Genomic DNA, 26,952 nt, shown 5'->3' with positions numbered 1-26,952 from the left:
AGAATACCATTTGAATATCACTTGAATTTTCATGAATCTCTCTACTTTGGGTGTTGCTTGTTTTTTTTTGATCAACTCATTTGATATTTTCAACTAAGAATCTCCAATGACTCTAGATCACCACTTTCATATTGGCCTTCCAAGCACCTTGCTTGTCAATCCCATTGTTGGGTGGCTTGGTCCCTCTCTAGGGAGAAGTGATCTATCCAAGAACCATTCTTGACACTCATTTGAGATGAATTTAGTTGATTGATCAGACAATGGACTTGTTATGATGAGTAATTTTGGAGTCTGCTCTAAGTCCTTTTTCTTTCTACTTGAGGTTGGTCTTGATTCTCAACTTGAGTACTAAAAGTGTGCCAAAAATACTTCATAATCAAATGGCCTTGTACCCAATACTCGTCATGCTTCTAGATTATTTCAAAACCAAACCTAGGTTCCTCAACCACTTGTAAAGATGATCAACTTGAGGACCTTTCAATTTAAGTGACTCAAGATTAATCCAATATTTGTCACTTTTCTGGGCAGATTCAACTTGTCTCAGGCGGACCGTCCGCGGTATACTTGGTGGACCGTCCGCGCTTGCATAGTGGGCATATCATCGGTGTAACCGAAGCTTACCGGTGCATCTGGCGGACCGTCCGCGATCCATGGGCGGACTGTCCGCGCTTTAATTTTCTGCTGATCAGAGCCTCTGGTAAACAAGTCTCATTAACTGCGGACCGTCCGCCTCTTACCCGCGGACTGTCCGCACTACCAAATTTCAGACAGCCCAGAATTTTTCTAAATTTCACAATTTCAACTTTGAATTGGGATCATTGCTCAAATAAAATTCCAAAAATCTCAAAATTAGCATGAACACCATCCAAAGACTCATATGAGTGAGTAAGAACGAGAAATCAAAAATAAATCAAGTAAAATCAAGAAAACTCATAAATAGCCCATAAAAGCCTCAAAAATTCAGAATTTTGTACCAAGGAGTGCACAAAAGAACCAAATGTCATAAGAACTAGTTTTCAAGCCACATTTGAGAAGTAAATGACTTTTAACTCATTTTTCAATTTGCAAAAGATTGTTCATCCAAAAGCAAGGTTTAACACAAATAAGTTAGCAAGCCAACAAATATTTCCAATGAATTTCTCACAACTAGAAAAAGAAACTTGTATGTTGTAGCACTTGGACTTCATTGTTTTGATTTGGCATTGGGTTGTATATATGCAAAGAAAATTTGAATTCCTTGATTCAATCATAAGATCAAGAATATGAATTTTATTTGAATCAAGCCTCCAATGCCTTTGGTACCTACACACATTCATCCACGTTTTGATGGTACCCAAACTAGGTTGGGTCCTCTCAAGTTAGGAGCAACATACTTTGGCAATGACTTAGTATGAATAGCGGGATGTTTTGCAATACTAACAAATGAGGTACCATTACCATCCTTTCTAAGCATAATATTTGCATCAATTGAAATAGGCTTAGAATTGTTACCTAAGGGACATGAATAAGCCATGTGTCCCCTTTCCCGGCATAAGTAGCATCTTCTCTTTTGTTGAGCCTTTTCTTCCTTACTCATTTGATGCTTCTCATTGCCTTGCTTCTCATTGTTTGCTTGAGCCTTCTTCTCAAACTTGTTTGGGCAACCCGAAGCTAGGTGACCCAATATTGCACAACTATGGCACTTGATGTGAGCATGTGGATTCTTCTCTTGAATCTTGTTCTTGCTCAACTTCTTGGCATCTTGAATGTGAGTTGGATGCCTTGTTCTTGCCTTGCCACCCCTTCTTGTTCTCTTTTTCATCATCTTCAAGTCATCAACTTGATCATCATGGTTGATCTTGACTTGAGGTTGGGGTACCTTCTCTTGCTCAACTTGTGGTTTTGGTTGAGGTTCTTGTTGCTTTACCAATTGCTTGGTTGGGCACATTGAGGTGAGGTGACCCCAAGTGCGGCACTTGAAGCATTTGATATGTTTAAGCTTCTCTTCTTCCTTCTTCAACTTTAGCTTTTCTTTGTTGGGGCAACCATTTGCAAGATGTCACATCTCATGGCATTGAAAGCACATGAAATGAGATAGCTTCATTTCTTCTTGCTTCTTCATCTTTCTATTATATTTATTTTTGCTCCATTTCTTGCCTTTGCCTTTGCTCTCGATGGAACCAATGCCACTCATGTCACCGAAGCTTCTTTGATTTTTGATTATGCTTTCAAGGGTGACTTTTGATTTTGTCCATCTCTCTATCTTGTTGCTCAAATACTTCACTTGACTTTGGAGCTCTTTATTTTCTTCTACAAGGTTAGTCTCATATTGCATAGTAGAAGAAGAACAAGCATCTATATGTGAAGTACATGGCATAGACAATAAATCATCACATGAGGTGGATACATGTTTTTTGCCTACATCACAAGGGTTAGCAACATTTTGCAATTGATCCTTTGACCCATGTGATGAGCTCTCACTAGTTTTAATTTCTTTATTAGAAAGCTTGCTAGTGAGTAAAGCATGATCTAGTACCAAATTTTCATGAGCAACACTAAGCTCCTCATGAGTCAATTTTAGCTCCTCATGTGAACAACTTATGACATAAAGTAGATGCTTTTGTTGTTCACATGTGTCTTTGAGAAAAGAGTTTTCTTTTTCAAATTTGATTGTTTTGGCTAACACTTCCTCAAATAATTTAGTCATGCTAGCATATCTATTCAAGAGCTCATCATATGAATTAGGATCAATCATATTACAATTTGATACCTTTGTGTCACCTTGTGACATGAAGCAATGTGATGATGGAGATGAGCTTGAAGTATAAATATCATCCATGCATGAACCACCTTTATTAACAAGTGTGCTTGGAATAGGATCATCATTTGCAACACTTGAATTATCACCATCAATTATATCAAGTGAGCTTGTTGTAGTTAGATCATTATCATCATCATCATCATCACTTGACCATGAGGTGGAGCAATCTTCCACAAGTACCATGTCGTGAATATGCTCACCATCCTTATGCACTTCTTCCTTGGCCTTAAAATCATCATCATCATTGGAGGCCGCCCCATATTTCTTATTGAGATAACTCCAAATCTCGTGTGCGGTTTTCATATCCATGATCTCATCAAGTATACAATTATGCAAAGATCTAAATAAAATGTTAGTAGCTTGGATATCTAGATCTAGGCATTTCTCTTGTGTTGGAGTTAGATTTCCTTCATCTAACACATGAGAAAATCCTACATCCACCATCCACCACATTTGAGGGCAAATAAATTCAAAATTGCATATCATCCAAGTTTTCCACCATGTAAAGTGTGTGCCATCAAAAATGTGTGGACACTCAACATCTAACCCATAAGTCGCCATCCTCTCGAGTCGGTAAGGACCACAAATGAGAGACCTCGGCTTTGATACCACTTGTAGGGTCGAGATGGCGGACTAGAGGGGGGGTGAATAGTCCTTTCTAAAACTAATTGCGCCGGCTAACCGAAACTTATGCGGAATTGAAACTATTCGCTTAGCCAAGACTACACCCCTCTAACTATAACTCTAAGGCACCTCCAAAAAGATCCTACACAAAGCAAATGGAGTGCCAAGCTAGTAAGAGCTCTCTTAATAAATCTAATGCCAAGACACACAAGCCTAAGCACTAGTACTTCACAAACCGCGGGAGCTCCTACACAATTCTAATGAGCAAAAGCACAAAGCCAACCTAAGCTCACTAGATGCTCAAGGACAAGGATACACAATCCAAATCCAAGAGCTCAACTTGCTTAGTTACACAATCTAAGCAAGAGCAACTAATTAAGCTACACAAGCTAACTAGATACACTAGGATCTCTACTTCTAGCTACACAAGCAAGAAGTTGATTAGCAAGCTAAACAAGCTAACTAATCACTAGAGAGCAACTACACAAGCACAAGATATAGAACAATGTAAATACAATGCTTGTGATTTGGAGAAAGCAAACCACCGAGAAGAGTAGACAAAGTTGACACGGTGATTTTTATCCCGAGGTTCACTTGGTTGCCACCAAGCTAATCCCCGTTGAGACAAGCTCCAAGGTTGCCGCCGATCCTCTTGCTAGTGGTGACTCTCAAGTCACACTCTCCCACGTGGAGTGCTCACACCGAGCTCTAGCACATGATCCGGCCGGACCACTTGTTGCTTTTCACGTCTCGCTCAACTAGAGTTGCTCTTCGCGGCTCCCGCGGGGTGAGCACAATACCCCTCACAAACTCTTCTCCGGAGCACCGCACAAACTTCTTGCGGGCTTCAACGGAGTCTCTTGCCACCAAGCCGTCTAGGAGGTGGCAACCTCCAAGAGTAACAAGCACACCGGCTTGCAACACGATCACCTAGTGCCACTCGATGCAATCTCTCAAAGCAATCGCACTAGAATCGCTCTCTCACTCGATCGGATGAATACTATCAAGTTAGAGTGAGTAGAGGGCTCTCAAGCACTCTCACACATGGACACTAAGTCCCCAAAGTGCTCAGCACTCACAAATGGCCGGCCACACCATCTATTTATAGAGGGAGGCCCCAAACTAGCCGTTACACTCAAATCCCGTGAAAACTGAGTTTTCGCGGACTGTCCGCCTCACAAAAACCGGACCGTCCGCCATTTAAAACCAACGGCTAGAACTGCAATGATTATGTGTCAGAGTCGACCGTTAGAGCCCCGGGCGGACTGTCCGCGCCCCTGGGGCGGACTGTCCGCGGTTCAAAACTTCGAACCAACCGATTTGCAAACGTCTCTGACTAAATCTGGAAGTTACCGGCGGACTGTCCGCTCCCAGTGGCGGACTATCCGCAGTTCAAAACGTGAGCACACACAGAAACCGCAGTGTTTCTGTCCCAGAAATTTCAGTAGGAGGCGGACCGTCCGCCCCCAAGGACCGGACGGTCCGTAGGTCATTTTGGGCACCCAAGACAGAACAACCAAGTTTCTGCGCCCGTTTCAGCTTTTAAAGGCGGACCGTCCGCCCCCATGGACCGGACGGTCCGCAGGTCATTTTGGACCACCCACAGAGCCAAAAACGGTTCTGTTTGAGCTCAACCGAGATAACGGCGGACCGTCCGCCACTCAAGGGCGGACCGTCCGCAGGTCTAGCGGACCGTCCGCAGGTCTATTTCCAGCAGAAATGTACCTCGGTAAAACGGCCATAACTCTTAGCTCCAAAGTCCAAATTAGGTGATCTTGGACTCTATGGAAAGCTAATTCAGAGGGCTACACAACCCAACTGAATACTTGATCCAAAACACAATGGATCAAAGCAGTATTCCACTCCAAGGGACAACCTAATTTCCGGAGAAAACCGAAAAACCTTTCTTGCTTCCCAAAGTTGATCAACATCAACTCCAACTCTTTCTCCTTTGCACATGTGCCAACACCACCACGTGAACAACACCATGTGCATGTGTGTTAGCATTTCACAATCATTTTCAAAGGATTTTCACTTGATCTCACCACGCCACTCGATCCTAGCAACATCGCAATGTTAGATCGCTCAAGTGGCACTAGATGACCGATATGCAAACAAGTTTGCCCCTCTTGATAGTACGGCCATCTATCCTAAATCCGGTCATGCACTTCTCTACACAACCTTTGACCGGTGAAATGAAATGCCCTACAAGTCATACCTTTGCCTTGCGCATTCCATTTCATCTTTCCAAATATTGATGCCACACAAGCACCAAACTCCATCAAGCCTTTTGATCATCTTCATGAGTCAACACTTGGCTTGATCTTCCTTGAATGATATGATCCACTCCATATCATCACATGACCTCTTTGGTCCATCGATCTTGACCTTACTCGCTCTTCACCGTTGCCTCGGTCCATTGGCGCCAAATCTTGCCCAAGCTTCACCGCCTCGCGGTCCATCGCTTCAAAGCCTTGACTTGCCCTTCTCCATTGCAACCGGTCCATAAAGCCAAGCATTGTCTTGATCTTCTCCACTTTGGTCACATGACTCCATGTCATGTCTCATATGCAATGAGCTCCTCGATCACACTATATGAGCATAGCATCAATCCCTTAGCCATTTCTCCACCATGGCACATGTTGCTCATACTAGTGTCTTTGTGTGGACTAATTTCCTGTGTATCTCAACATAAACACTTATTAGTCCACCTAAGTTGTCACTCAATTACCAAAACCAAACAAGGGCCTTTCAACATGGATATGCCCTATCTTTTTTGTATCTACCTGAATAGGAGTAGAACTAGTCGGCGTACTCGGAAACCAGTCAAACCCCTCGAACTAGAATCCTAACAGAACTCGACTAGGACTTTCCATGTAACCCTGTTCCCCCGGATTATATAAGGGCGATCAAGGACTCCCTCAAAAGGGACGAGACACATCGAACAACACCTAAGGAAATACAAACCACCACACATGACGTATGGTATTACGCTCCGGCGGCCTGAACCTGTCTAAATTCTTGTGTTCCTTGCACCATCGTGTTCTGATCTCGGCAAGTCCCTACTCATAATCACTCTCCTTGGGAAACCCCTCGGAGAACCCGACGGTAAAACATCGACAGCTGGGCAACAAGGCAGTGTTCGTTGCTGCCAAATGATCAAAGATATTGGAGAATTAGAGACTCAAACTTAGAGCCGCAGCAATCACAGGATCTAAGAACTACTGACATATAACAAGTAAGCTCATGATAACCAGATGCGATGCGCAGTGGAGGTCCTGGTCAGGCTTACGTTGAAATCGCATGTGTAGCGGCGCGTGGACCGTAGGCCGTGACCTCTTTTTCTTTCCCTTTCTGCAAACTTCATGTTCATTATCAAATCATAAGTTTCTCTGGTAACCAATAGAATCGCCAAAACAAAATTTTATGACCAAAACACACTTGACATGTTAAAGATAATCATGATGCCCAAATTCATTTGGCTAATCACATTGAAGAAAAACTGCTAGTGGCTCTCAACCTATATGCTGGAAGGGGAAACTAAGAAGAATGATAACTGGCTCTAGTTTTCTATCTATAGTGGACATTTTTGCAAGCATATTAAACCATCACTTAACATAATTTATGGTGAAAAATCAAATTTAGCCTGCTCGTGAACACCACTTTTTAGAAGAGAAACTTTCTAAGAAAAAAATCATTCAATTATGTCGAAGTACCACCTGAATTTCTGCATTTCTTAAGAACAATTACCTTCATTGTACAGATGGCAAAATATCTTGAAAAATATTGAATGCGTAATATGCTTTTCGCTTATTGGAGATGTCGTAATGTTACATTACCGACTGAGTTAGCAGGCCATCGTGGTCATTTGAACCTTCGCCTCCATTGGTAACTGAGATATGGAGAAAGCGTTTGTTGTTAGACGGATTTAAAGATAATTGAAATTTTAAGTCCACATATTTTGCCCACTCGTACTGGCTTCTGTAGAGCAGTTTGCTAACCTCTTTACCACTAAATCTATACATGTAATCTGTGCAGATCAAACCATGGACAAAAATTGAATGTACAAAACAATTTTTGATGTCAAGGAAATCTACCCTGTGTATGAGACATGAACTAAAATGCACACTAAGCAATACACAGAAATGAAGACGAAATTTGAGAAATATTGTAAAATCTCATCCTCGATTCAAGTTTGGATTTGTTGAGTTTCGATTAAACAAGGCTTTTGGAGACATAACTAGTTTTCATATTGATTAAGTAGGTACAACTATAAGAAATTTGTACAACGGATACTCATCTCATTTGAAATGGGAGTCTTTTAATTCTTCTGCTCAAGAAGGTGAGATTGCAAGGTGAGAAAAAGTTCACTCGTATGGCAATTTATTCCTGTGTGATAATGATAGATTTGACATGTTACACTGGTAGAAGATGCATGCACAAAAATATCTAATTCTAGCTGGTATGGCCCGTGATGTATTGCCTGAAACAGCATCTACTGTTGCAACCGAGTCTTCATTCAGTACGGGTGGGCGAATCGTCACTGACCATTAGTTGAGTCGCGCCACGCCGCACGACGCGACTCCCTAAAGAGTCGCGCCACGCCAGACGGCACGACTCCTTCAAGAGTCGCGCCGCACCGCATGGCACGACTCACTGAAGAGTCACGCCAAAGCATGTGGCGCGACTCAGCCTTGCCAGGTCAGCTGAGCTGCCAGCGTGGCAGGTTGGTCGCGCCATAGCATGTGGCGCGACCCTTCAGTGAGTCGCGCCACGAGTTTTGGCGTGACCAAAAGGGCTAGTTTTTGAAAATTTAGATCCAGACAGATTATTATTAAAATTTTAGATTAAAAAGGGTTAAAATTAAAAAGAAATTCCTCTGTAGGCCTAGATAGTATAATTACAACTGAAAGCTAACAACTAAAAAAACTCAATGACCAAAAGGAATTGTTGAATGTAAATTTTATTAACTTTTGAATGACATATTCAAAACTTTACACATGATTTTGTGAAACTTTCAAACCACATACCAAATAGTTTATACCCTGAACTTTCATGTTACATATTTCAAACCTTCCTATTTAAGGATAAAATATTTGAAATGTGCTAATTAAAATAAAGTATTCCCTACCTTCAAGGTATATGTAGGAGACTTTGTAATTGAAATTGAGAAACTTTTGACTTTTAATGCTACATAACAAAATGTACATGAATACTAATATCAGGTAAAACTTTGACCCCATATGTTGAAAACTTTCAAACGTGAATTCTAAAACTTTAACCAACACTTAAAAGAACTGGACAACATATATTGGATAAATCTTTAGACATGTATGTTGAAAGCTTTCAAGAAAGAACCCTAAAACTTTCAATAATATATAAAAAAAACTTTGATTGAAAGTATATAAAAGAATTTTGAGCCCGCCATAATCCTATATGCACATGAATTGATTGTAGCTCAGCTTGTAAGGTTGTTTGTGGTGGAATGTATCCATCCAAAATCCGAATCCTCAACTTAGCATATGTGCTCGTATTTTTCTATATTTATTTTAGGAATACTGATATTTTCTTTCAGTGGTAGGGGATGCATCCATTGACAACCAGATGTCTGTAGTGACTTCGTCGGTCTTGAGATTTGCTGGCTCAGTCTCTCGGATGTGCTTATAGAAGTAAGATTGCGTGCGTGTATTTATTGGACGAGTATACGACTATACATATATGTAAGTCTGCATCTATACTGTGTTTCGTAAAAAAAATTTATACACACAACACTAAAACTAAGAAAAAAGGGTGAAAAATAATAAGCAAGAAAGCGATGATGTGAGGAGATCATCACTCGAAGTAGTTAATTACAGAGTCACGTGACGCAGAACTAGAAAACTAGATTTATTGGGAACTGTTCCCCGGGACATGCTAGTAGCGCACGCGCGCTAAGGAAATTGCCCTTCGGCCCTTCCCACAACCTCATCCAGACAGAACCCAGCAAAGCGCCAAAGCCGCACCCAAATCCAAGCCAAAACCGACCACGCCACGCGCTCCACGCCCACGCACACCACAATCCGAGCGACGCCTACGCTCTCTGCTCTCGCCATGGACGCCGCGGAGAGGAGGCTCGCCCGCGTCGCCGCCCACCTCGCGCCGTCGTCGTTCCCGGTCACGCACGCCGCCGCGCCCCCGCTCGTGCCTGCTCCCACCGCGGCGTCCTCGTCATCCTCCTCGTCGTCGCCCGCGGGGGACAGCTACAGGCGCGTGCACGGCGAGGTGTCGGCGGAGCCCCCGGAATGGCGCGCGGCGACGGACGAGTCCGGCAAGGAGTTCGTCGACATCATCTACGAGAAGGCCGTCAATGAGGGCATCGCCAAGGTGACGAGTTATTCTTTCCCACCCATCGGTTGACGACGTCCTTGTGAAATTCTGGGTTCCTAGCGAAAGCGCGGCCGCTGGATTGCCTTGCCTGGATCTCGTTTGCAGTTTTCCTCTTCCTACTCCTCCATTTCGTGGTTGTCCAACACTAATTTCTGTCGCAGATCACCATAAACCGCCCGGATAGGAGGAACGCGTTCCGCCCGTTGACCGTGAAGGAGCTCATGCGCGCGTTCAACGATGCCAGAGACGACAGTTCGATTGGAGTCATCATTCTAACAGGGAAGGTAAGCGATTTCATCATCCTCTCTTCCTAGTGTCCGGGTTGGATGAGGAGATAAGATTGTTTTTGATGTTTTGGCTGACCAGGGAACTAAGGCCTTCTGTAGCGGTGGTGACCAGGCGTTAAGAGATTCTGATGGATATGTTGACTTCGATAGCTTTGGCCGCCTCAACGTTCTGGACCTCCAGGTCAGCGTTAGACGCATTACTCAAAATAATTTACCCAGTATCGTACGATGACCATCTTGTGCTGATTTTTTAAAACAATTATGTTCAAATTGTGCACGTCTTCGATCAATGGTTTATTTACACACAAACACACAATGTAGGTACTCTACCCACTTGTAGGTGATTTGTTGAACTGACCTACATCGTTCAGCTTCAACTCAAAATGTGACGATGACATAGTACTTTGACAGTTTGACTAGAGCTCCTGATTAATGCGAGTATATGTTGATTGTTGACTACCAAATATGCCCGGGCATTGCTATGTCAAAGGCTCCGACGACCAAGACTTTTTTTTTTATGTGATGAGTTTTCTTCAACACGGATTTTTATTATGTTTTCACGTTGAAATTATATTCCAGTCCGTTTAGGTTACATTGTAGTGTTGTTGTTTGGTTCTCATTATATAAATGATGATCCAGAAATAGGTAAAGATGTGCGGCTTAAGATTTTGTGTGTCCTGTTGGCGCTTACTAGTATTTAGTATGTTACACAGTAGAAAATGATTAAAACTTTGTTTGTAAGACATTATAAACCATTGTTAATACTGTGAAAACCAATGAATCATTTCTTCAGGTGCAAATCCGCCGTCTTCCAAAGCCTGTTATTGCCATGGTATGATCATCACTATCATTCCCCTTTTCCTATTTTGCTTGCATCATCCTATAGACTTATTTTCTGTGATTTACTACCAGGTTGCTGGTTATGCTGTTGGTGGTGGGCATGTTTTGCATATGGTGTGTGACATAACAATCGCAGCAGACAACGCAATATTTGGGCAGACAGGACCCAAGGTGATTTTCTGGTCTAAAACTTGCATCTTCCTGTCTATGGACGCGGACTGAAAAGCATACCATTTGTATCTGTTCATTAAATGCGAAATACCTAAAATCTTAATCAGTTTCTCTGTTAAATTAATAACACTTTTCCATTCTTCTATTGGAATTGTAAACAATTTAGTTTATTTTAACACCCCCTCGTAATCTATATGACAGGTTGGAAGCTTTGATGCTGGCTATGGATCTTCAATAATGTCCCGATTGGTGAGTTATCTTACTGTTCTACTATTGGTTTCTAGAATATACTCAAAAGACTTCAATCTGAACAACACATTACTCATCAAGTATGAGAGTGTATTCCATTTCATATTATTAACATACCTAAAAGACATTAAATGGCGTCCTATTCCTACTTCAATTCTTTCTCCTATGGACAGGTTGGACCGAAGAGAGCGCGTGAGATGTGGTTTCTGTCACGGTTCTACACCGCTGATGAAGCTGACAAAATGGGACTTGTGAACACTGTAGTGCCGGTGAGTGCTGCAAATTTAATTGCTGAAACTAAGCTAATATGATGTTGCATTCTTGCTGATGCACTGACAATATATGCCTTGCACATTTAGCTTGCTGAATTGGAGCGAGAAACCGTGAAATGGTGCCGGCAAATCTTAAGGAACAGCCCCATGGCCATTCGAGTTCTGAAATCTGCACTCAACGCAGCAGATGACGGCCATGCAGGTCTTCAGGTATAATTTGCCAAAACAATACCCTTTCCTGAATAATTTCCGGAACCCAAGCTCCGAAGTTAGCTCAATATATTCAACTGGATGCTTCTGTCTCCGTATTTGTAATTACTGATCAAGCTTGTGCTGCAGGAGCTTGGCGGTAATGCCACGCTGATATTCTACGGCACGGAAGAGGCAAAGGAAGGGAAGAACGCGTACATGGAGAGGCGGCGCCCGGATTTCTCCAAGTTCCCACGGAAACCTTGAAGCTTCACTTTGATGCTATCGTGGTCTAGTAAATTTTTTTCCCTGTAAAAGAGGTACAGTCCTAAATACTAATTGTCAGCCCCGCATAGCGTACATCACTATGTTTAGTAAATACTATGATACTATCGACGGATGTTACCCATTCTTTGTGAAGCTATTTGCATACGCGAGAAAGAAATGTAATTCATCTGGACATTCAGATCGATTATAATAAATCTCTGCGCATTTGATTCAGCTTTCTTTTCCTTTGCCGGTTTCTTTTTCTTCTTTGTTTTTTTAGAAACCGGAATTGCATTTCACATATAAAAGGTTTACATTGCAACTTTTGCAAAGGCACCCTTGGAAAACAAGAAAATTACAATACAGCCCAAGCAAGGGTCCCCGGTCGCCTTCGTCTCCGGCGCCCAGAGCAGCCTCCCGACGAGCCTCCGCCACTCTGAAGATTGGAAGAGGAACGCGTCCAGGATGCAGCTTGAAGCCGAAGCCTTTCCCGGCGAAGAAACGAAGTTTTTGACTGCCTCATCGAGTAGCACATCGAGCACATCGACATGCTGTAGGAACGTTGAACGCTCGAGCAGAAGAAGGTGACCATTGGCCACCTCGTCGCCGATTAACTTGGGATATGATGCCACAAGCACCGCCGGCCACCCCAACACACCGAACGACAAATCAACCGAAAGGGACAGCCCGCCCAAACAGTTGCAAGTAAACCACTTCCCCGATTCCTCAAGAAAGTGGTACGCATACCTCCCTGGATCCTCCACGGAGAAGACACCGACGCCAGTGCTGTCGCCGAAGAAGACAGAGGGACAAAATAACTCACCAACAAGATCTTGAGCTTCTAGGGAAACTCCAGATCCGGCGAGGAAGCAGGACACCAGCCCTTCACCGCTGCTAGCAAGCACATCGGCGAGGTGGAGAAGGGGCTAGCGAATCTTATTCTCTAAGGGCGGCGCCGCCTCCACCAACCGCCCGCCACCGAGCCGTAAGGAGCCTAGATTAGTAGCTATATACAACGGCCATCTAAATCCCTGTTCCCCATCCCCTCCAACGCCGCTACGGTCGCCGGAGTGGAGGGGGAACGAAGGATCTTGGCGCCGGATCAAAGAGATTCTTTTTCACCCTCCCTCAACTGTTGCTCTGGAAATATCGGGAGGAAGAAGATCTTTCTTCTTTGTTAGGCAGACAGCTGGTTCAACTTGAGTTTCGTTTGCTGATTTGAGAATTCCCATGGCCCATGGGAGAAGTGACAGCCCCCGTCGAAAAGGAAACCTTCTAACGCTTATCCCCTTTCCCCTCTTGCCTCTGGCCTCTTCTCTCGTTCCGAATCTCGTTGCGTCCCCAAATCCCCATTCTCCTCAGCGGGACCCGATCCCTGCACGATCCAGCACACGGCACAACGATTCACTCCACCAATATTCGCGCCGTCGCGCCACGTGCGCATCTCAGGCACACCCTACGCCAGCCTTGCCGCACCGGATCCCCGCCGCCTCCTCACCGCCGCACCGCACAACAAATAGAAACCACAGCCACCACAATCCTGAGCGAACGCGGAGAATAGAAAAGGATTCCTCCAATTCGGAAACCGGAAAGACCAGAAGAATCCGGAGGCAGCTCCAGGATCGTGGGCGATGCTGCGCGCGGGAGGCAGGCGGCTCCTCGCCCCGGGGCTCCGGCGGCTCGGCTTTGGCGCCGCCGGCGAGGCGGGCCCGGCCGCGGCGGGGGCGAGGGCGTACCACGAGCGGGTGGTGGACCACTACAACAACCCTAGGAACGTGGGGTCGTTCGACAAGGACGACCCCAACGTCGGCACCGGGCTGGTCGGCGCGCCGGCCTGCGGCGACGTCATGAAGATGCAGATCCGCGTCGACGAGGACTCCGGCAAGATCGTCGACGCCTGCTTCAAGACCTTCGGCTGCGGCTCCGCCATAGCGTCCTCATCCGTGGGTGAGCCTCCTCAGCCCGAGCACGATATCCCCGAGTTCCTGGCTTTCCCTTGGTGACTTACTGATTCCGGTGAAGGTCTAATACTCTGTCCTGCCAGATTTTAGAGGGAGACTCCTTGGAGCTTGTAATTTTTGTGAATTGAATTGCAGCATCAATTTTTTTCTCCGACTATTCCGATGTTGTTATTCTGATTGTGGTGGTCATTTGTAGAGGATGATGAATTTCAGCTAGAAGTATTGGGGTAGACTTTTTTACAATTGAATTATTTGTGCCACGATTTTTAGACAATAGGTCATTTTCGAGGGACCATCTGAGGGAGAAAATGTGCTGGAAGAGATATATTTAATTTGATTTATAGAGATATAACAACTGAACTGCTACATTTCATTGTTATTGTGATCATTACAGTCCTCCTTTCATTTTGCCTGTTTTTGGCGCTGTGCTAACCTAATTGGCTAGTTGTGTTGTATTTCATATGTGTGATGCATCCATATTTTAGGTATACTAACTGTAAGACAAAGAAGTTTTGTAGCGAGTTGCAGTTTCATACTCATTCTATGCTTAGTCCCAGATTTAATTTAATATATCAATTTTGCTGGTTTAGGGCTCAAATGCTTATGCTGAGTATTCCATTATGATACTCTGTTTTTCCTTTTCTTTTTGTTGTATTGTCCAGCGTGGGCTTTATTTTTTAAGGAGAACGATACTGAAGGCTTTGAAAGTTACCTCTTATAGGAAAAATGATGAGCTGTAATTAGAAAGTTTCTTATTCCTGTTGGTACCATTATCTTTATAGATTCACATAGTTGTGATCTTGAGAATTTTTATTAAATGCTGAAACCAAGTTGGGATGATCATGCCTTAGTTTTGATTGAACTAGCACTTATGATAGTTTGCAACTGGAAAAACTGTAGTACGTGCTCAGGCCGTTAAAAACTGGAAAGGTACAAACAATGAAATACCAGATGGATCAGGGCTGCTTTTAAGCATCCTTGTTCGGATGCATGTTCACTATATATAATCTCCTGTATGGCTGTTATGCATGAAAATGTTATGAATTGCTTGTGCTGTGTGTCTTGTAAGCCAACAGCCATGGTTCATGGGAGCCTAGTTGCCAACTTAAACATGAGCTTTATCCCAAGTGACTGGAATATAATCATACTTGCGTGATGTGAGGTGGTTTAAATATGGTTTATGTTTACATTTTTTTTTGTTATTGTATTAAACGATGCCAGAGATCACCTTGGATGCAACAGTGTAACCACTGGTTGCTTGTATCTTAGAAGCTATAACCGTTCCTGAATCATTACTCCCAAAGCGCTTTGACTGTTTGCTCTTAGTTTTCTCAAAATTTCGGAACCTATCTTAACACCATCTTGCTGCCCAAAGTAATGTTATTTTGAGTGCTTGAGTGTTTGCTCGTAGTTTTCTAGTTCTATTTCCTTACAACATGCTTATCAGTATTGTTCGCAATCTTTCTCCTTGTAGCTACTGAATGGGTGAAGGGAAAACCAATGGATGAAGTTTTGACTATCAAGAACACGTAAGTTATCCATCTTCCTTTTCCATTGTCTTCATTGTGCTTATATTGTTCACGTTTTAATCAACCTAAATGTTCCAATTTCACTTTCTAATGCACTTGCTGCTTGTGTGTTCCTTTGCAAACATCATTCTGTTCTTTATAATGTGAATACCAGTGTGAGAATTCCGGGAGTTTGTATCAGAAAAGAGACTATTCACTACTGATTGTCATGGGCTCATGGCTCCTTTTATTTTTTTCCGTTGGATTTTTAATTATTAGAAAAATATTCTGTCAATTGCATGATGAATGTATCCTTAATGATGTTACATTCTAGTTTGTGTGGGGTCTGTATATTGCTACAAATATGGCCTTTCTTTATTTGGCAGGGATAATCATTTTAGTTTTTCTCCTTGTCTTTTGGAGTGGCAGATCTGTGATATGATGTGCTAGTTTATAGCAATATGAGCTTGCTTGAGTCGGTGAATCAAAAACCTGCCTGTAACCAGGGACTTGACTTTCTACTTGGTTTTTGTTTGACTTTTTGTGTTCGTAATTAAATATGTGTGCTGGGTTTTTTAGAGGAAAGATGCCACTTATGGTCTTATTTGCTGCTTTCTTTAGAAATAAGATAAATCTTTTTGTTTGTTTTCCACCTGCACTGTTGGTGGTGCTGCTGTTGTCTGTCACAATGCAGTTGAGGTTGTTGTCGTTACTATCAGAATCTTTCGAAAATTCCACATTACCATAATTGACTCTGCTGTTCTGCTTTTCAGTGAGATTGCAAAGCACTTGTCGCTTCCACCAGTAAAGCTCCACTGCAGCATGCTTGCAGAGGATGCGATTAAGGCTGCTGTGAAGGACTACGAAGCCAAGAAGGCGAAGATGGGGCAAAAGGGCGAAGACAGCCCTTCGGAGAAGGCTGCTGAAGCATGAACGTGAAGTTTCTGCCATGAAGACACGGCACTTGCATATTTTGATTCCCGAATCCACCATCATGCATCTGCAAAGATAAATGCTACTGGCCGTAAGGTGGGGGATTATGTGCAATGTTCACAAACTCTGGTACTGCAGCATGTATCATAACTCGGGTACGGAGAGGGACAATTTCAAATAAATCTGCTGCCATCTTAGAAAAGAGTATGTTCATGTACAAGAGCTGTGTCTAGAAGTGCTGTTTGGCTGTACGTTAGTTATGTACAATACAACTTGCTCGTCGATGCACTTCTAAAGGAAATTCGCACTTCGACGATGCCTTTGCTCGTCGGAAATTCGAATATTACGACCAAATAAAAGGTGTAATTTGCCGGTATAGGCAAATCCGAAGTATGCTCGGGCTGCTCGCTGCAGACAACCTGAACAGATACCATGGCAAAGATTTTGGCTGTAGCCATAGCCGTTTTGATGCAAATACAACTTGAAGACTAATGATCATAGAAAATACAACAATGTAAGGTATCCCGCAACCATTAACAGCTTCGACAAATAGAACTCTCGAAATAATATAGGATTACAACAAATAATTTCCACAACTAACTCCACCGTTCAGCTCCCTATGTAGATATATGCATCTGGAAAGTACATTATTCTCCAACTGATGATACACGCCATGTCAAATGCAAAAAGGGGTTTACTCATATACGCTCTGCAAAAATAAGAAAAAATAATGTGATCAGATTAGTAATCAAAAGGTTTAGTGTTGAAAGTCCAGCTTCAATACATCCGCTCTGCACATATATTGTACTTTGTATAGCACAGCTCATCTTTCAACTGTATAAACATTTTCACTTGGAGATTGCAATATTTACCACGCAGAAGCATTTCCAAATTGTGTACATGTCAACCCAGAGTGATATTATAGATGCATGCTGTACGGGTACTACTGCTGGAAGGATAACATTATAATAAATCTAATTTCCCCATGAAGCAAATTAAATGCATACATAAAGATTAAGATTAGAAAATATAGAACCTGACAAATGACAAAGCATTAAGATAAATATGTTAATGAAGTAATGAACTGAGCTAATTCAAGAATGCTGACAAGAACATTGTGCCACAGGTAATGAATCATGACATGGGAATGGAAAACTAATATTTGCCTAAGTAACAATGAAATAAGCAGAAAATAATCTTCAAAATTCATGAAGCTCTGCCAAAACAACCCTCAAAATGTAAAAAAGAAATTCAGAGAACAAGCAAGCCAACAAAAACAGAAAGTTATTTTGTTAACTCTTCAATTGAAGGAAAAAGCTGAATGCTGCATCATCAGTTCATCACAAGATTATAGATTTACACTAAATAAAAAAGAACTATTAGGTGTCCACTCTGAGGTGACAGCAAAGATACGGCTTACATTCTAAATAGCTGGCATTATATGTCATGGTGAATATTACATTCTTCTCAAATGAAGTGATGGATAATTCGCTTCCACCGTGAAAATGAAGGACAGGAAGAGGTACTTTTGACCAGATGTCTGGAGATTTTCAGGACATTACCAACTAAGGATAACTGATCTGACAAATAGTTTCCCCAATTCAGTATGCAGATATATGCTTAACTAAACACGGAACTAATATCTGATTGGAATCAATTAGATATCATATAAATATGTGAGTAAAGTAGAAGAAATTTCATAGAATGGTCTGAAACAGGATCATGAAGCAATAAAGAGATATACACTATTTACAAAAGACTACTCTGGAAATGTTTGAACTAACATTCAGTAAATATGATTTCCTATCAAAACCCCCTTCCATTTCTTAATAACAATTGTAATGCCCAATTGCAAGCACAATGCAAACCACTACAAATATTGCTCCTGAACAAACTCTCATACAAGGAAAGCACAATGTCCACAATCATGAACTGCCAGTGTCATCTCGCAATGTACATTACAAGTTTAGAGCATGTCGCATTCAGTGTCAACTCAAGGTAGAGACATGATGCAGATATGAACTAGCGAATCCATGCATACAAAAATCTCATATCAAACAGCAATTCCTTGTGAAGGACAATGGGGGTACAAAAGATTGGGATGCAGAGAAAAGAAAGTGGAGAAGAAAAAGAAAGTCCTAGTATACCTAGTGTCACACGATGGACACCTTGGCGCCGACCTCCTCGAGCTGCTTCTTGGCATCCTCGGCCTCGTCCTTGCTGACGCCCTCCTTGAGCTTCTTGGGGAGGCCCTCGATGAGGTCCTTGGCCTCCTTGAGCGCTAGGCTGGTGAGCGCGCGCACGACCTTGATGGTGGCGATACGCGCGCTGCTGGGCACCTCATCGATGACGACGTCGAACTCGGTCTTCTCGACGGGGGCCTCCTCCTCGGCGGCCCCCGCGCCGCCAGCCCCGGGCGCCGCGACGACGGCGGCCGGCGCGAAGGCCGCGGCGGTGACGCCGAGGCGCTCCTGCAGGTGGTCGACGAGGCTGCGGGCCTCCTCGAGCGTAAGCCCGGCGATGGCGTCCCCGAGCTCGAGAATCGTGGGGGACTCGGTGGCGGTGGACGCGACGGCGACGGCGCGGCGGCCGCGGCGGCCGTGCGGCACGGCGATGGAGGACCTCGGGAGCGAGGCGGAGGGGCACGGGGAGGAGGAGGGACGGGAGAGCAGGGTGAAGGCGGAGGAGAGGGTGGTGGACGCCATGGGGGGAACTTGCTGCCGGGGAGCTCGGGGCCTCGGGTCGGGAGTGAGCAGCAGCGGCGGGAGGAAGGCGGGGGATAAGAAGATTAGGCGATGGGGGTGTGCCGTTGCGATAAGATGGGGGATAGGTTTATACTTGCTGTGCGAGTGGCTAACACCTGCGCTTCTTCTAACTGCAGATTGGGATTGCATCTCTGGATTTGTTTAAAAGGTTTAAAGCAGATGAGGTAAGGTAACTCTGAATTCCATTTTAATTCCAGTAAAACATCATCCTCTTAAGTTTGAGAAATAAAAAAAAGATCAAATTCATGAATTTAACAGCACAAAAAAGTTCGAAAAGAAAAGGTTTGCCTTCAAAGTTGCAGGGCGCGTTGCGAAAAACGATCAGTGGCCCATGGATCAGAGATTCAGAGTTACAGGAATGTCTAACTCTAAACAACAGAATGCAGACGCGACTGGAGGTACATGCTCGTCGGCGCGTACACCTGCTGCGCCGTGCTCAGCGACTGGTCCGAGTCGGTGCTGCTGCAGCACGTGTGCCCGTCGTCGCCGTCGCCGCCGGTGCGCGGAGCGCTCCAGGCGTGCCACCACGCGTCTCCGGGTCGCCTCGCGCCCCTGCAGGGTTGACCCGGCTCCACGCCGCCGCATTCGATGTCCCCGCGGCGGCGGCGGCGGCAGCTGAGGACCAAGCATAGCAGCACCACAAGCAGGACCACCCCGACGAGCAGGAGCGTGATTACTGCGTCGTTGCCCATGACGACTTGCCGAGGCTCTCGTATCTGGGTTCCGCCGTGCTCATTTGGGCTCGTATATGTATGGCGGTGGCGGCGGCATCACGAGCCTTTCCAAATGCGAGGACTTCGTGTATGGAATTGGAAGAAGAAGAAGAAGAAGGGGATCGTCTCGTTCCTCGTGATCTGTGTTCTTCCAAACTTTCGCAATGCGTGTGTTGAAGAAAAAGGAATTACTTGCTGACTGAACCGGATCCCGCGGGCCCTGTCAGGTTTGCCCGAGAAAAAAAAAAAGGCTGGAGGCTCTCTAGCGCCGTGCTGCCCGGCCCGGTGCCGCGCTCGCACAAACGCCGAATCATCATCAGTGTGAAGATGATCTTTGGGTTTGCGTAAAAAATGTTCAAAAAAAGTTGAAGACGAAACATTGCTGCTCGGTTGGTCAATTCTGAGATTTTCAGGCAAGGACGGGGGGCTCCGACGACCATAGCCGTGGTGGCATGGAGATGGGGCTGGACGGGGCGAAACTGAAGCCGGTAGGCCCCGAAAAGGACACAGGCCGCGTAAACAAGAGCGCGGGCAGTTGTGCTTGTGCCGGCGAGCAAGAGTTGTTGAGCGGCGACGGCGGCGTAACGGTGACCTCGTCGCGCCACCGCGCGCCGCAGACCGGGCACACGCTGCCGGAGAAGCAGCGGAGGTGGAACGTGCAGTGTGGGCGCACTCCGACGTGAACGCGGCCTGCCAGAGGCCGATGCCGTCGAAGCAGGCGTCGCACCGGCTCTGCTGGTCTTTGTCGCCATGATCTCGACCCTTGGGATCTCTGCTTTCTTCTTTGTTGTGATCCGGCGATGCTTCCAATCGTGAGTATTTGTGTCCGCGGAAATCGCGGCTGCGCGGAAACGTCGCTGAACATGCGCGAATTGCTGCAATCCCTTCCTCGTTTTCGGATGATCCGGACGCGGGCTCTCGCGGATTCCTATTGTGCTTTTATCCGTAACATAAATATCCACGCGCGAACTACTACTTTTAGATTTTTTTTCTTTTTAGAGGATCCTGCAGAGTTATTATCTGTTAACCACTTCTTCTTTTTTATCTTAATGGTGGCCTTGCGGGCTGGAAATCAATTTCACTAGGCTTCGGAGGCCCAGCGCCTGCTAGACCGCGTTTCGCGCGCCAAAGGCTCCAATTCCTTTCGGTTCGATACGGTCCGAATGTGGTGTGCCCACTGTTCTTGTTCGCGTCGGGCCAGACCGCCAGAGAGGTTGCTCAGGCCCATCTCCGGGCCACATGCTGTGCAGATTCGGCGGCGCCGCCGCAAGCCCAATACAACACCGTTGTGGGCTTGTGGCGGTAACGGCATATCAAAGGTTTTATCAAAGAAGTTCATGCCAAACATTTTTGTTAGGGTGTGTTTAGTTGGTGAAATTTTTTGGATTCGGCTACTGTAGTATTTTCGTTTGTATTTGATAGTTAGTGTCCAATTATGGATTAATTAGGCTCAAAAGATTCATCTTATCATTTACAGCTAAACTGTGTAATTAGTTTTTTTTTCTTTAACTACATTTAATACTCCATACATATGTCTAAAAATTTGATGTAACGGGGAATCTTGAAAATTTTTAGGAACTAAACATGGCCTTAGTCATAGTGCAAATGAGATCGTCATCTGTTGGCTGGATTGCAAATGAGATCGTCATCTGTTGGCTGGATCGAGTCATTTTTATTGTTTTCCTCGTTATATCCAAGGTGTTGTATTTGCCGATCACTCCTATAAACATAGATCGTACTTTATCTGGCGGTGTGCACTTTTGGGGCTTGAACTCGGGTGCTCATCTTCTTCTTGAGCGAACTCTGTTTTCCTGTTCTATATTCAAGGGGAAATTATTATTCTGTTGTTGCACTAGCCGGACTTTATAAGGCCCTTATTTGGTTCCCGTTCTAGGATTCCTCGAACGGGTATTCTAGTGCACGCATGGCGGGCTAAATAAAATCTATTTGCAAAATTATTTTAGAGATGTGTATAATTTTTCGCGACGAATCTAACGACGGCAATTAATTAATGATTATCTACCGTGATGCTACAGTAACCATCCTCTAATCACACGGTCAAAGACCTCATTAGATTCTTCAGGGTTTCTAGCGTGGGGGTTCTAGAGTTGATTTTGTAAATTGACTTTGTTTGATACTATAATTAGTGGTCAGAATTTGTTCTAGGCATTCTAGAGGGTAACCAAACGGGGCCAAAGAAACGTAGTTGATGTTTGTGGGCCACATATTAACAGTATACTACTCACTCCATTCTAAATTATTAGTTATTCTGGCATTCCTCCGTTCCACATTATTAGTTATTTTGGTATTTCTAGATATATAATTTGATATGCATCTACATATATGTTATGTTTAGGTGTATAGCAAAATCTATATATCTAGAAAAATTAAAATAACTAATAAATTAGGTCGGAGGGAGTACATACTTACACTACCATACAAAGCCAATGGCATAATCTAAAGCGAAGGGGGGCAATAAACGGCCCCGTCGGTTATTTTTTAGACCCCCAAAACGGCTTTCCCGATTGGGGAACGACCAGCAGGTCAATGCATAAGTACTAAGTAGTGATGGCGACGTTCTTCCGCTGGATGATTAGTCCGTTTGCTGCGATGTCGCTCTCATTGGTTCTCAGGTTTGTACGTTTCAGTTCTTGTTTACAAGCATGGATCCGTCCCCTCTCGTCTCTCGATTACAAAATTGGGCTCCGTGACTCGGCTGTACTCGCAACAGACGGCACGCTCCAGGTGGAGTCGGTGCACACGTACGTGCTGTCTCCTCGTCGTTTAGATATAACAGACACAGACTCCATCATCATGCATCCGGATCACTTGCTTTCCGAATATTAATCAAGCAAAGTCTATATACATGTTAATTCCGATCCGTTATATTAGTTTGCGATCGACCTGGCGGTTGTTGATCAGAAAGATGAACAGAACAGAGAGATTGGGAGAGGGCACTAACCTTTGATTCTCGAAATAGATCGATCGATGTTAGCACTTGCATTGGTCCTTTACATTTTTATATAAGTTTATATGTATTGTGATAATGTACGTCCACACTTGTTAGCTACGCCTAGTGCTATCATTTAATAATTATTAGGTGTCCTTTATCCTGTTCTCGTATTTCTGTCATCCATGTATCTATGTCTGCTAGTGATGAATAAATCGTATGATTCTCTTTAACCAGTTTCTATTAATTTGTGTGGTTTCCTGTCATCGACGCAGATAGCTCATCTAACTGATGAATGACAATGAACTGCATTTTTAAAATTTGGAGTGAATGATAGACAGCACTCATACTATTTCATCCTTAATAAATTTTTTTTGCGAGATGAGTAATGGCGGACTATATATCATATCAATAATCCAATAATGAAGTACACTCGGATAATAAGATACTTAATAGTTAATCATAATCAGTTTTAAATACAGGAGAAGTTTCCTTTTGCATTCCTTTCGTCTTTTGCAGGCGTACTGAACTCAAACACGCAACGAGAGATTAGTTGCGTGCCCATGCATGGAAGGTAGCAAGATTAGTAAAGCTTACTTTTGAGTTATGTAATTTAACATAAGAATGTTATTCATTATCTAAAAAAACATAAGAATGTTGTTAATTCAACTCAACCAAAAAGGGAAATGTCTAATTGCTGTTAGTTTTTGTCTTTTTGTGAGGAAGCTGTTAGTTTGCCTATCAGTTTGCGTGAAGATTTCTGAACAGAATTTGTGGATGGATTTTTGAAGCTCAGAAACTAGTACACATAATAACAAAGAAACTTTGTAAACGCATCTTCAAAATTCACATAAAATTATTAATGGAGGAAACAATAAATTGAACACGGAGGCTCCTGGATGTTTATTTTTCAGCTAACTGCTTGTATACAACTAATCAACAAGGCATGTAGGGGGGAGAGAGATTTTAAGGCGGTTTGCTCTTGCAATGCGAGGCCTACACACAGTTTGAGAAAACAATTAGAAAATTGCTGATGCACGAGTGCAGAGCTGATTGACAGCAGGGCTCGTCTATCTCTTAGCAATTCATCACAAGGAAACTTTAGCAACAAGTTAGCTGATAGACAGCAAGGCTTATCTACATCTCTTAGCTTCTACTCCCATCGATCGTGTGTAGTCAAACACGGGGTTTGTGTTGTGCTAGTGAATAGTGATATTTTGATCGCTAATTACGGTGTTAAATAAAGTCAGTTTATGAAACTAACTTCAGAACCCCGTGCTAGTGACCCTAAAAAAATCTAATGAGGCCCTTGGCCGCGCGATTAGAGGATGGTTACTGTAGCATCACTGTAGCAAATTATCGATTAATTACCGTTATTAGATTCGTCGCGAAAAGTTACACTCATCTCTGAAAAGATTTTGCAAATAAACTTCATTTAATATACCATGCATGCGAGATTCTTTTGTAGAATTGAATAGAATAGATGGAAACAAACAAGCATCTCATCACATGGACCGGTCATCAGTACTACTACTACCAACGCAGTATCACACTATCATATCTTTGCTCGTACTATAAAGCTGTATGTATATGTATAACATCGACATGTAGATCAGATAAGCGTACGAAGAAAAAAAGACGGAGAGGAAAATGACAGAACGGCGCGTAGCATGCACCAAGCTAGCACAACTCACAGCTTGAACCATCACGAGTCACTCGCAATAACCCACCTCTCCTAGTCCTAGTAGCTATAGCTGGCCAAACGACTCACATGCATGGCTCTGCTGCAGAATGCAGATCGTCCTCGACACCTCTCATAATAATGCAGGGCCGTGTGTGCAGTGTACGCAGGCCCCCGTGCACTGTAGTTTACCAGGCCAGCCAGCCCGGACAGCATTTGACCAAAGTTTAACGGCGGGCCACGCACATGACCTGCAGTTCCCGTCGGCGTCGAGCTATCTGGCAGTGCCGCCACCGTCGCTCGTCACCTGATTCGGATCTGGCTTGCTACTGATCCTCCTGCTCTGCTGTCCGGTTAACCAACCCATGGATCATTTCATTGCTCAGAGCAAAGTTAACAAGGGCAGTCCTAATGCAGACTCCACTCATAGAGTCTAAGTCTCAAAGACTCCATCACAAGAAACTATACTTCCCAATGCAAAGTGTGTTACTTTAGTTTATATGGCCCACTTGTCTCTCTCACATTCATTCTTGATTTACGTGAAGACTTGGAGTCTAAATAAGACTTGGAGTCTTGATTTCTCTCCCTCTCTCTTCCATAAATATACTGCAACATCAGCAAAACATAAGAAATAGGAGGCTTAAACTCTATGGTAGAGTCTGGGTTGGGACTGCCCTAATATAGCTGGCTGCTGATTTGCAACCTACTTGTCAATCCACTCTATTTGTATAGTAGCTAGTCATTCGTCATTAATATATGGTCCACTTAACTACACAAAGATTCTTGATTTTTTGTGTTAAAACTAACTATAAGCTTAGGGCAGTCACAATGGGATATTAATTATAGTTTCTATCTCTCTTAAATATATTGACAGCTCACCATTTTGCTGATGTGGTAAGAGAATTAATGGAGAGAGAGAGTAGAAAACAGAGAAATGGTTTCTTCTTCAAGGAACCGAGTCCTAGCTGGAATCGAGACGGGAAGAAACTAGCTATTTCGCCGTCCTCCCCTTGGATCCACTGTTCCTATGTGAGCTGCAGCGCCAAATCCGCCTCTGCACCTGGCTCTCTCCCGCACGCGCGCCTCGCGGCTGCGCCTTCCCGCGCGAGCCTGCAAGTTCCCGCCAGCTAGCCTCCGTGAATCCCCCCACGCCAGGCATCTCTCTAATTAGCAATCAGTTCCAGGCCATTGTGTTGCATGCACAGCTGATCCACGCCTTTTTTTGGTGTATTCAAGTTACCCAATATATGAAAACTGCTATAGAAATTATGGGTTGGGGAAGATACTCAATTGTGCTCTTTTCCTCTTAGAAACTGGCCATGGAAACTGTCCATTAGGACTGCCCTTACAACCCAATTGTTCTCACACTTATCTTCTCTCTCCTCTATATAAATATTTAGTCTGTTTACAACCTCTTATAACATTTAATCTTAGAAGGAAAAGAAAACTAAAAAAATGCAAGCCCTTTGTGTGATTAGATTAACCGCTGCTGCCCTCGTAGTAGGCTCATGGCCCTAGGAGATTCGGCCTGAATGGGCGGTTGGTTGCAGCGATTAGGTGAGGAGGTTCGGTTGGGAGAGAGCGAGCGAGGGGATGGAGAAAAGCGAAACTGTCTCGTCCATCATCCTCGTCACCGGCGCATCACCACCGTGATCGAGCGAGCTACTACTACAAGACGGCACCCGCCCGCGCACTGCGCACATGCACACGAGCTCGTGCCTCGTAGGGCATCAGCGGCGGGCTGCTATAAAGGAGAAGAAGTCGTCGCTGAGGGCGTGGAGCCAAGCAGCTCGCCTAGCCATGGGGACACGGGGAGGGCCGGGCAGCATGGATGTGATTTGATCTTTGATAGGATGCGTACTGCGCAACCATCAGCCACGTATTGAAAGGGGGAGACGAGAAAAGGGCGCGAGGTCCACTCTTGATTGATCGTTTTGTTTGTACCGACAGGAACTGACTGGACATGGCAAATAAAAGAGGGGAGGAAAAATTCAAACCGTAGGACAAAATGGTTCACGCTTGCTGGCTGCTGCCGTCTATATTTGTTTCCTAAAAAAACTACCGACAAGTAAATAAATGTAAAAAAATTTGCATAATAATCACTTGGGTTTGTTAGTGCTAGTTACTAGAGGATGAATCTGGATGGGATGTGATACCTTAGCATCTATCTGCAAAACTATCAAATCCTCATGGACTTGTAGATAGTATTGTTGTATAACCTAATCTATCAGGACGCATTTATATAAACCAGGCCCCTGGCCTGGTCCTTAAGACCATAAAGATCTGATTTGGTTGCCAATGTCTAAGTTTCGTAAATTATTTTATTACTTGAGTAAGAAGTCCCCATTTGATGCCATTGCGCGTGCTCTCTGTGTA

At 44.0% G+C, this 26,952-nt stretch overlaps 3 protein-coding genes across 3 annotated transcripts; 2 read left to right on the top strand and 1 right to left on the bottom strand.

Moving 5' to 3' along the window:
• The first annotated feature begins 9,429 nt into the window (after positions 1 to 9,429).
• On the top strand, positions 9,430 to 12,304 carry LOC120675207 (1,4-dihydroxy-2-naphthoyl-CoA synthase, peroxisomal-like). Its single transcript, XM_039956314.1, has 9 exons — positions 9,430 to 9,787; positions 9,952 to 10,074; positions 10,157 to 10,258; positions 10,871 to 10,909; positions 10,990 to 11,088; positions 11,290 to 11,337; positions 11,511 to 11,606; positions 11,697 to 11,819; positions 11,949 to 12,304. Exons 1-9 carry the CDS (start codon positions 9,515 to 9,517, stop codon positions 12,063 to 12,065), a joined length of 1,020 nt encoding a protein of 339 aa, XP_039812248.1. The 5' UTR covers positions 9,430 to 9,514; the 3' UTR covers positions 12,066 to 12,304.
• A 1,262-nt stretch (positions 12,305 to 13,566) lies between these two features.
• On the top strand, positions 13,567 to 16,803 carry LOC120675209 (iron-sulfur cluster assembly protein 1). The gene is made up of 3 exons (XM_039956318.1): positions 13,567 to 14,012; positions 15,501 to 15,555; positions 16,308 to 16,803. Exons 1-3 carry the CDS (start codon positions 13,697 to 13,699, stop codon positions 16,465 to 16,467), a joined length of 531 nt encoding a protein of 176 aa, XP_039812252.1. The 5' UTR covers positions 13,567 to 13,696; the 3' UTR covers positions 16,468 to 16,803.
• Positions 16,804 to 16,909: 106 nt separating this feature from the next.
• Positions 16,910 to 19,287, bottom strand: LOC120675208 (50S ribosomal protein L12, chloroplastic-like). Its single transcript, XM_039956317.1, has 2 exons — positions 18,615 to 19,287; positions 16,910 to 17,176 (listed from the first exon to the last, which is right to left on the bottom strand). The coding sequence occupies exon 1, from the start codon at positions 19,170 to 19,172 to the stop codon at positions 18,621 to 18,623; it is 552 nt and encodes a 183-aa protein (XP_039812251.1). The 5' UTR covers positions 19,173 to 19,287; the 3' UTR covers positions 16,910 to 17,176; positions 18,615 to 18,620.
• Positions 19,288 to 26,952: the final 7,665 nt, after the last annotated feature.

This window comes from Panicum virgatum, chromosome 5N (assembly GCF_016808335.1).
Source record: "Panicum virgatum strain AP13 chromosome 5N, P.virgatum_v5, whole genome shotgun sequence".
Lineage (NCBI taxonomy): Eukaryota > Viridiplantae > Streptophyta > Magnoliopsida > Poales > Poaceae > Panicum > Panicum virgatum.
This window is presented reverse-complemented; position numbering and strand designations above follow the sequence as displayed.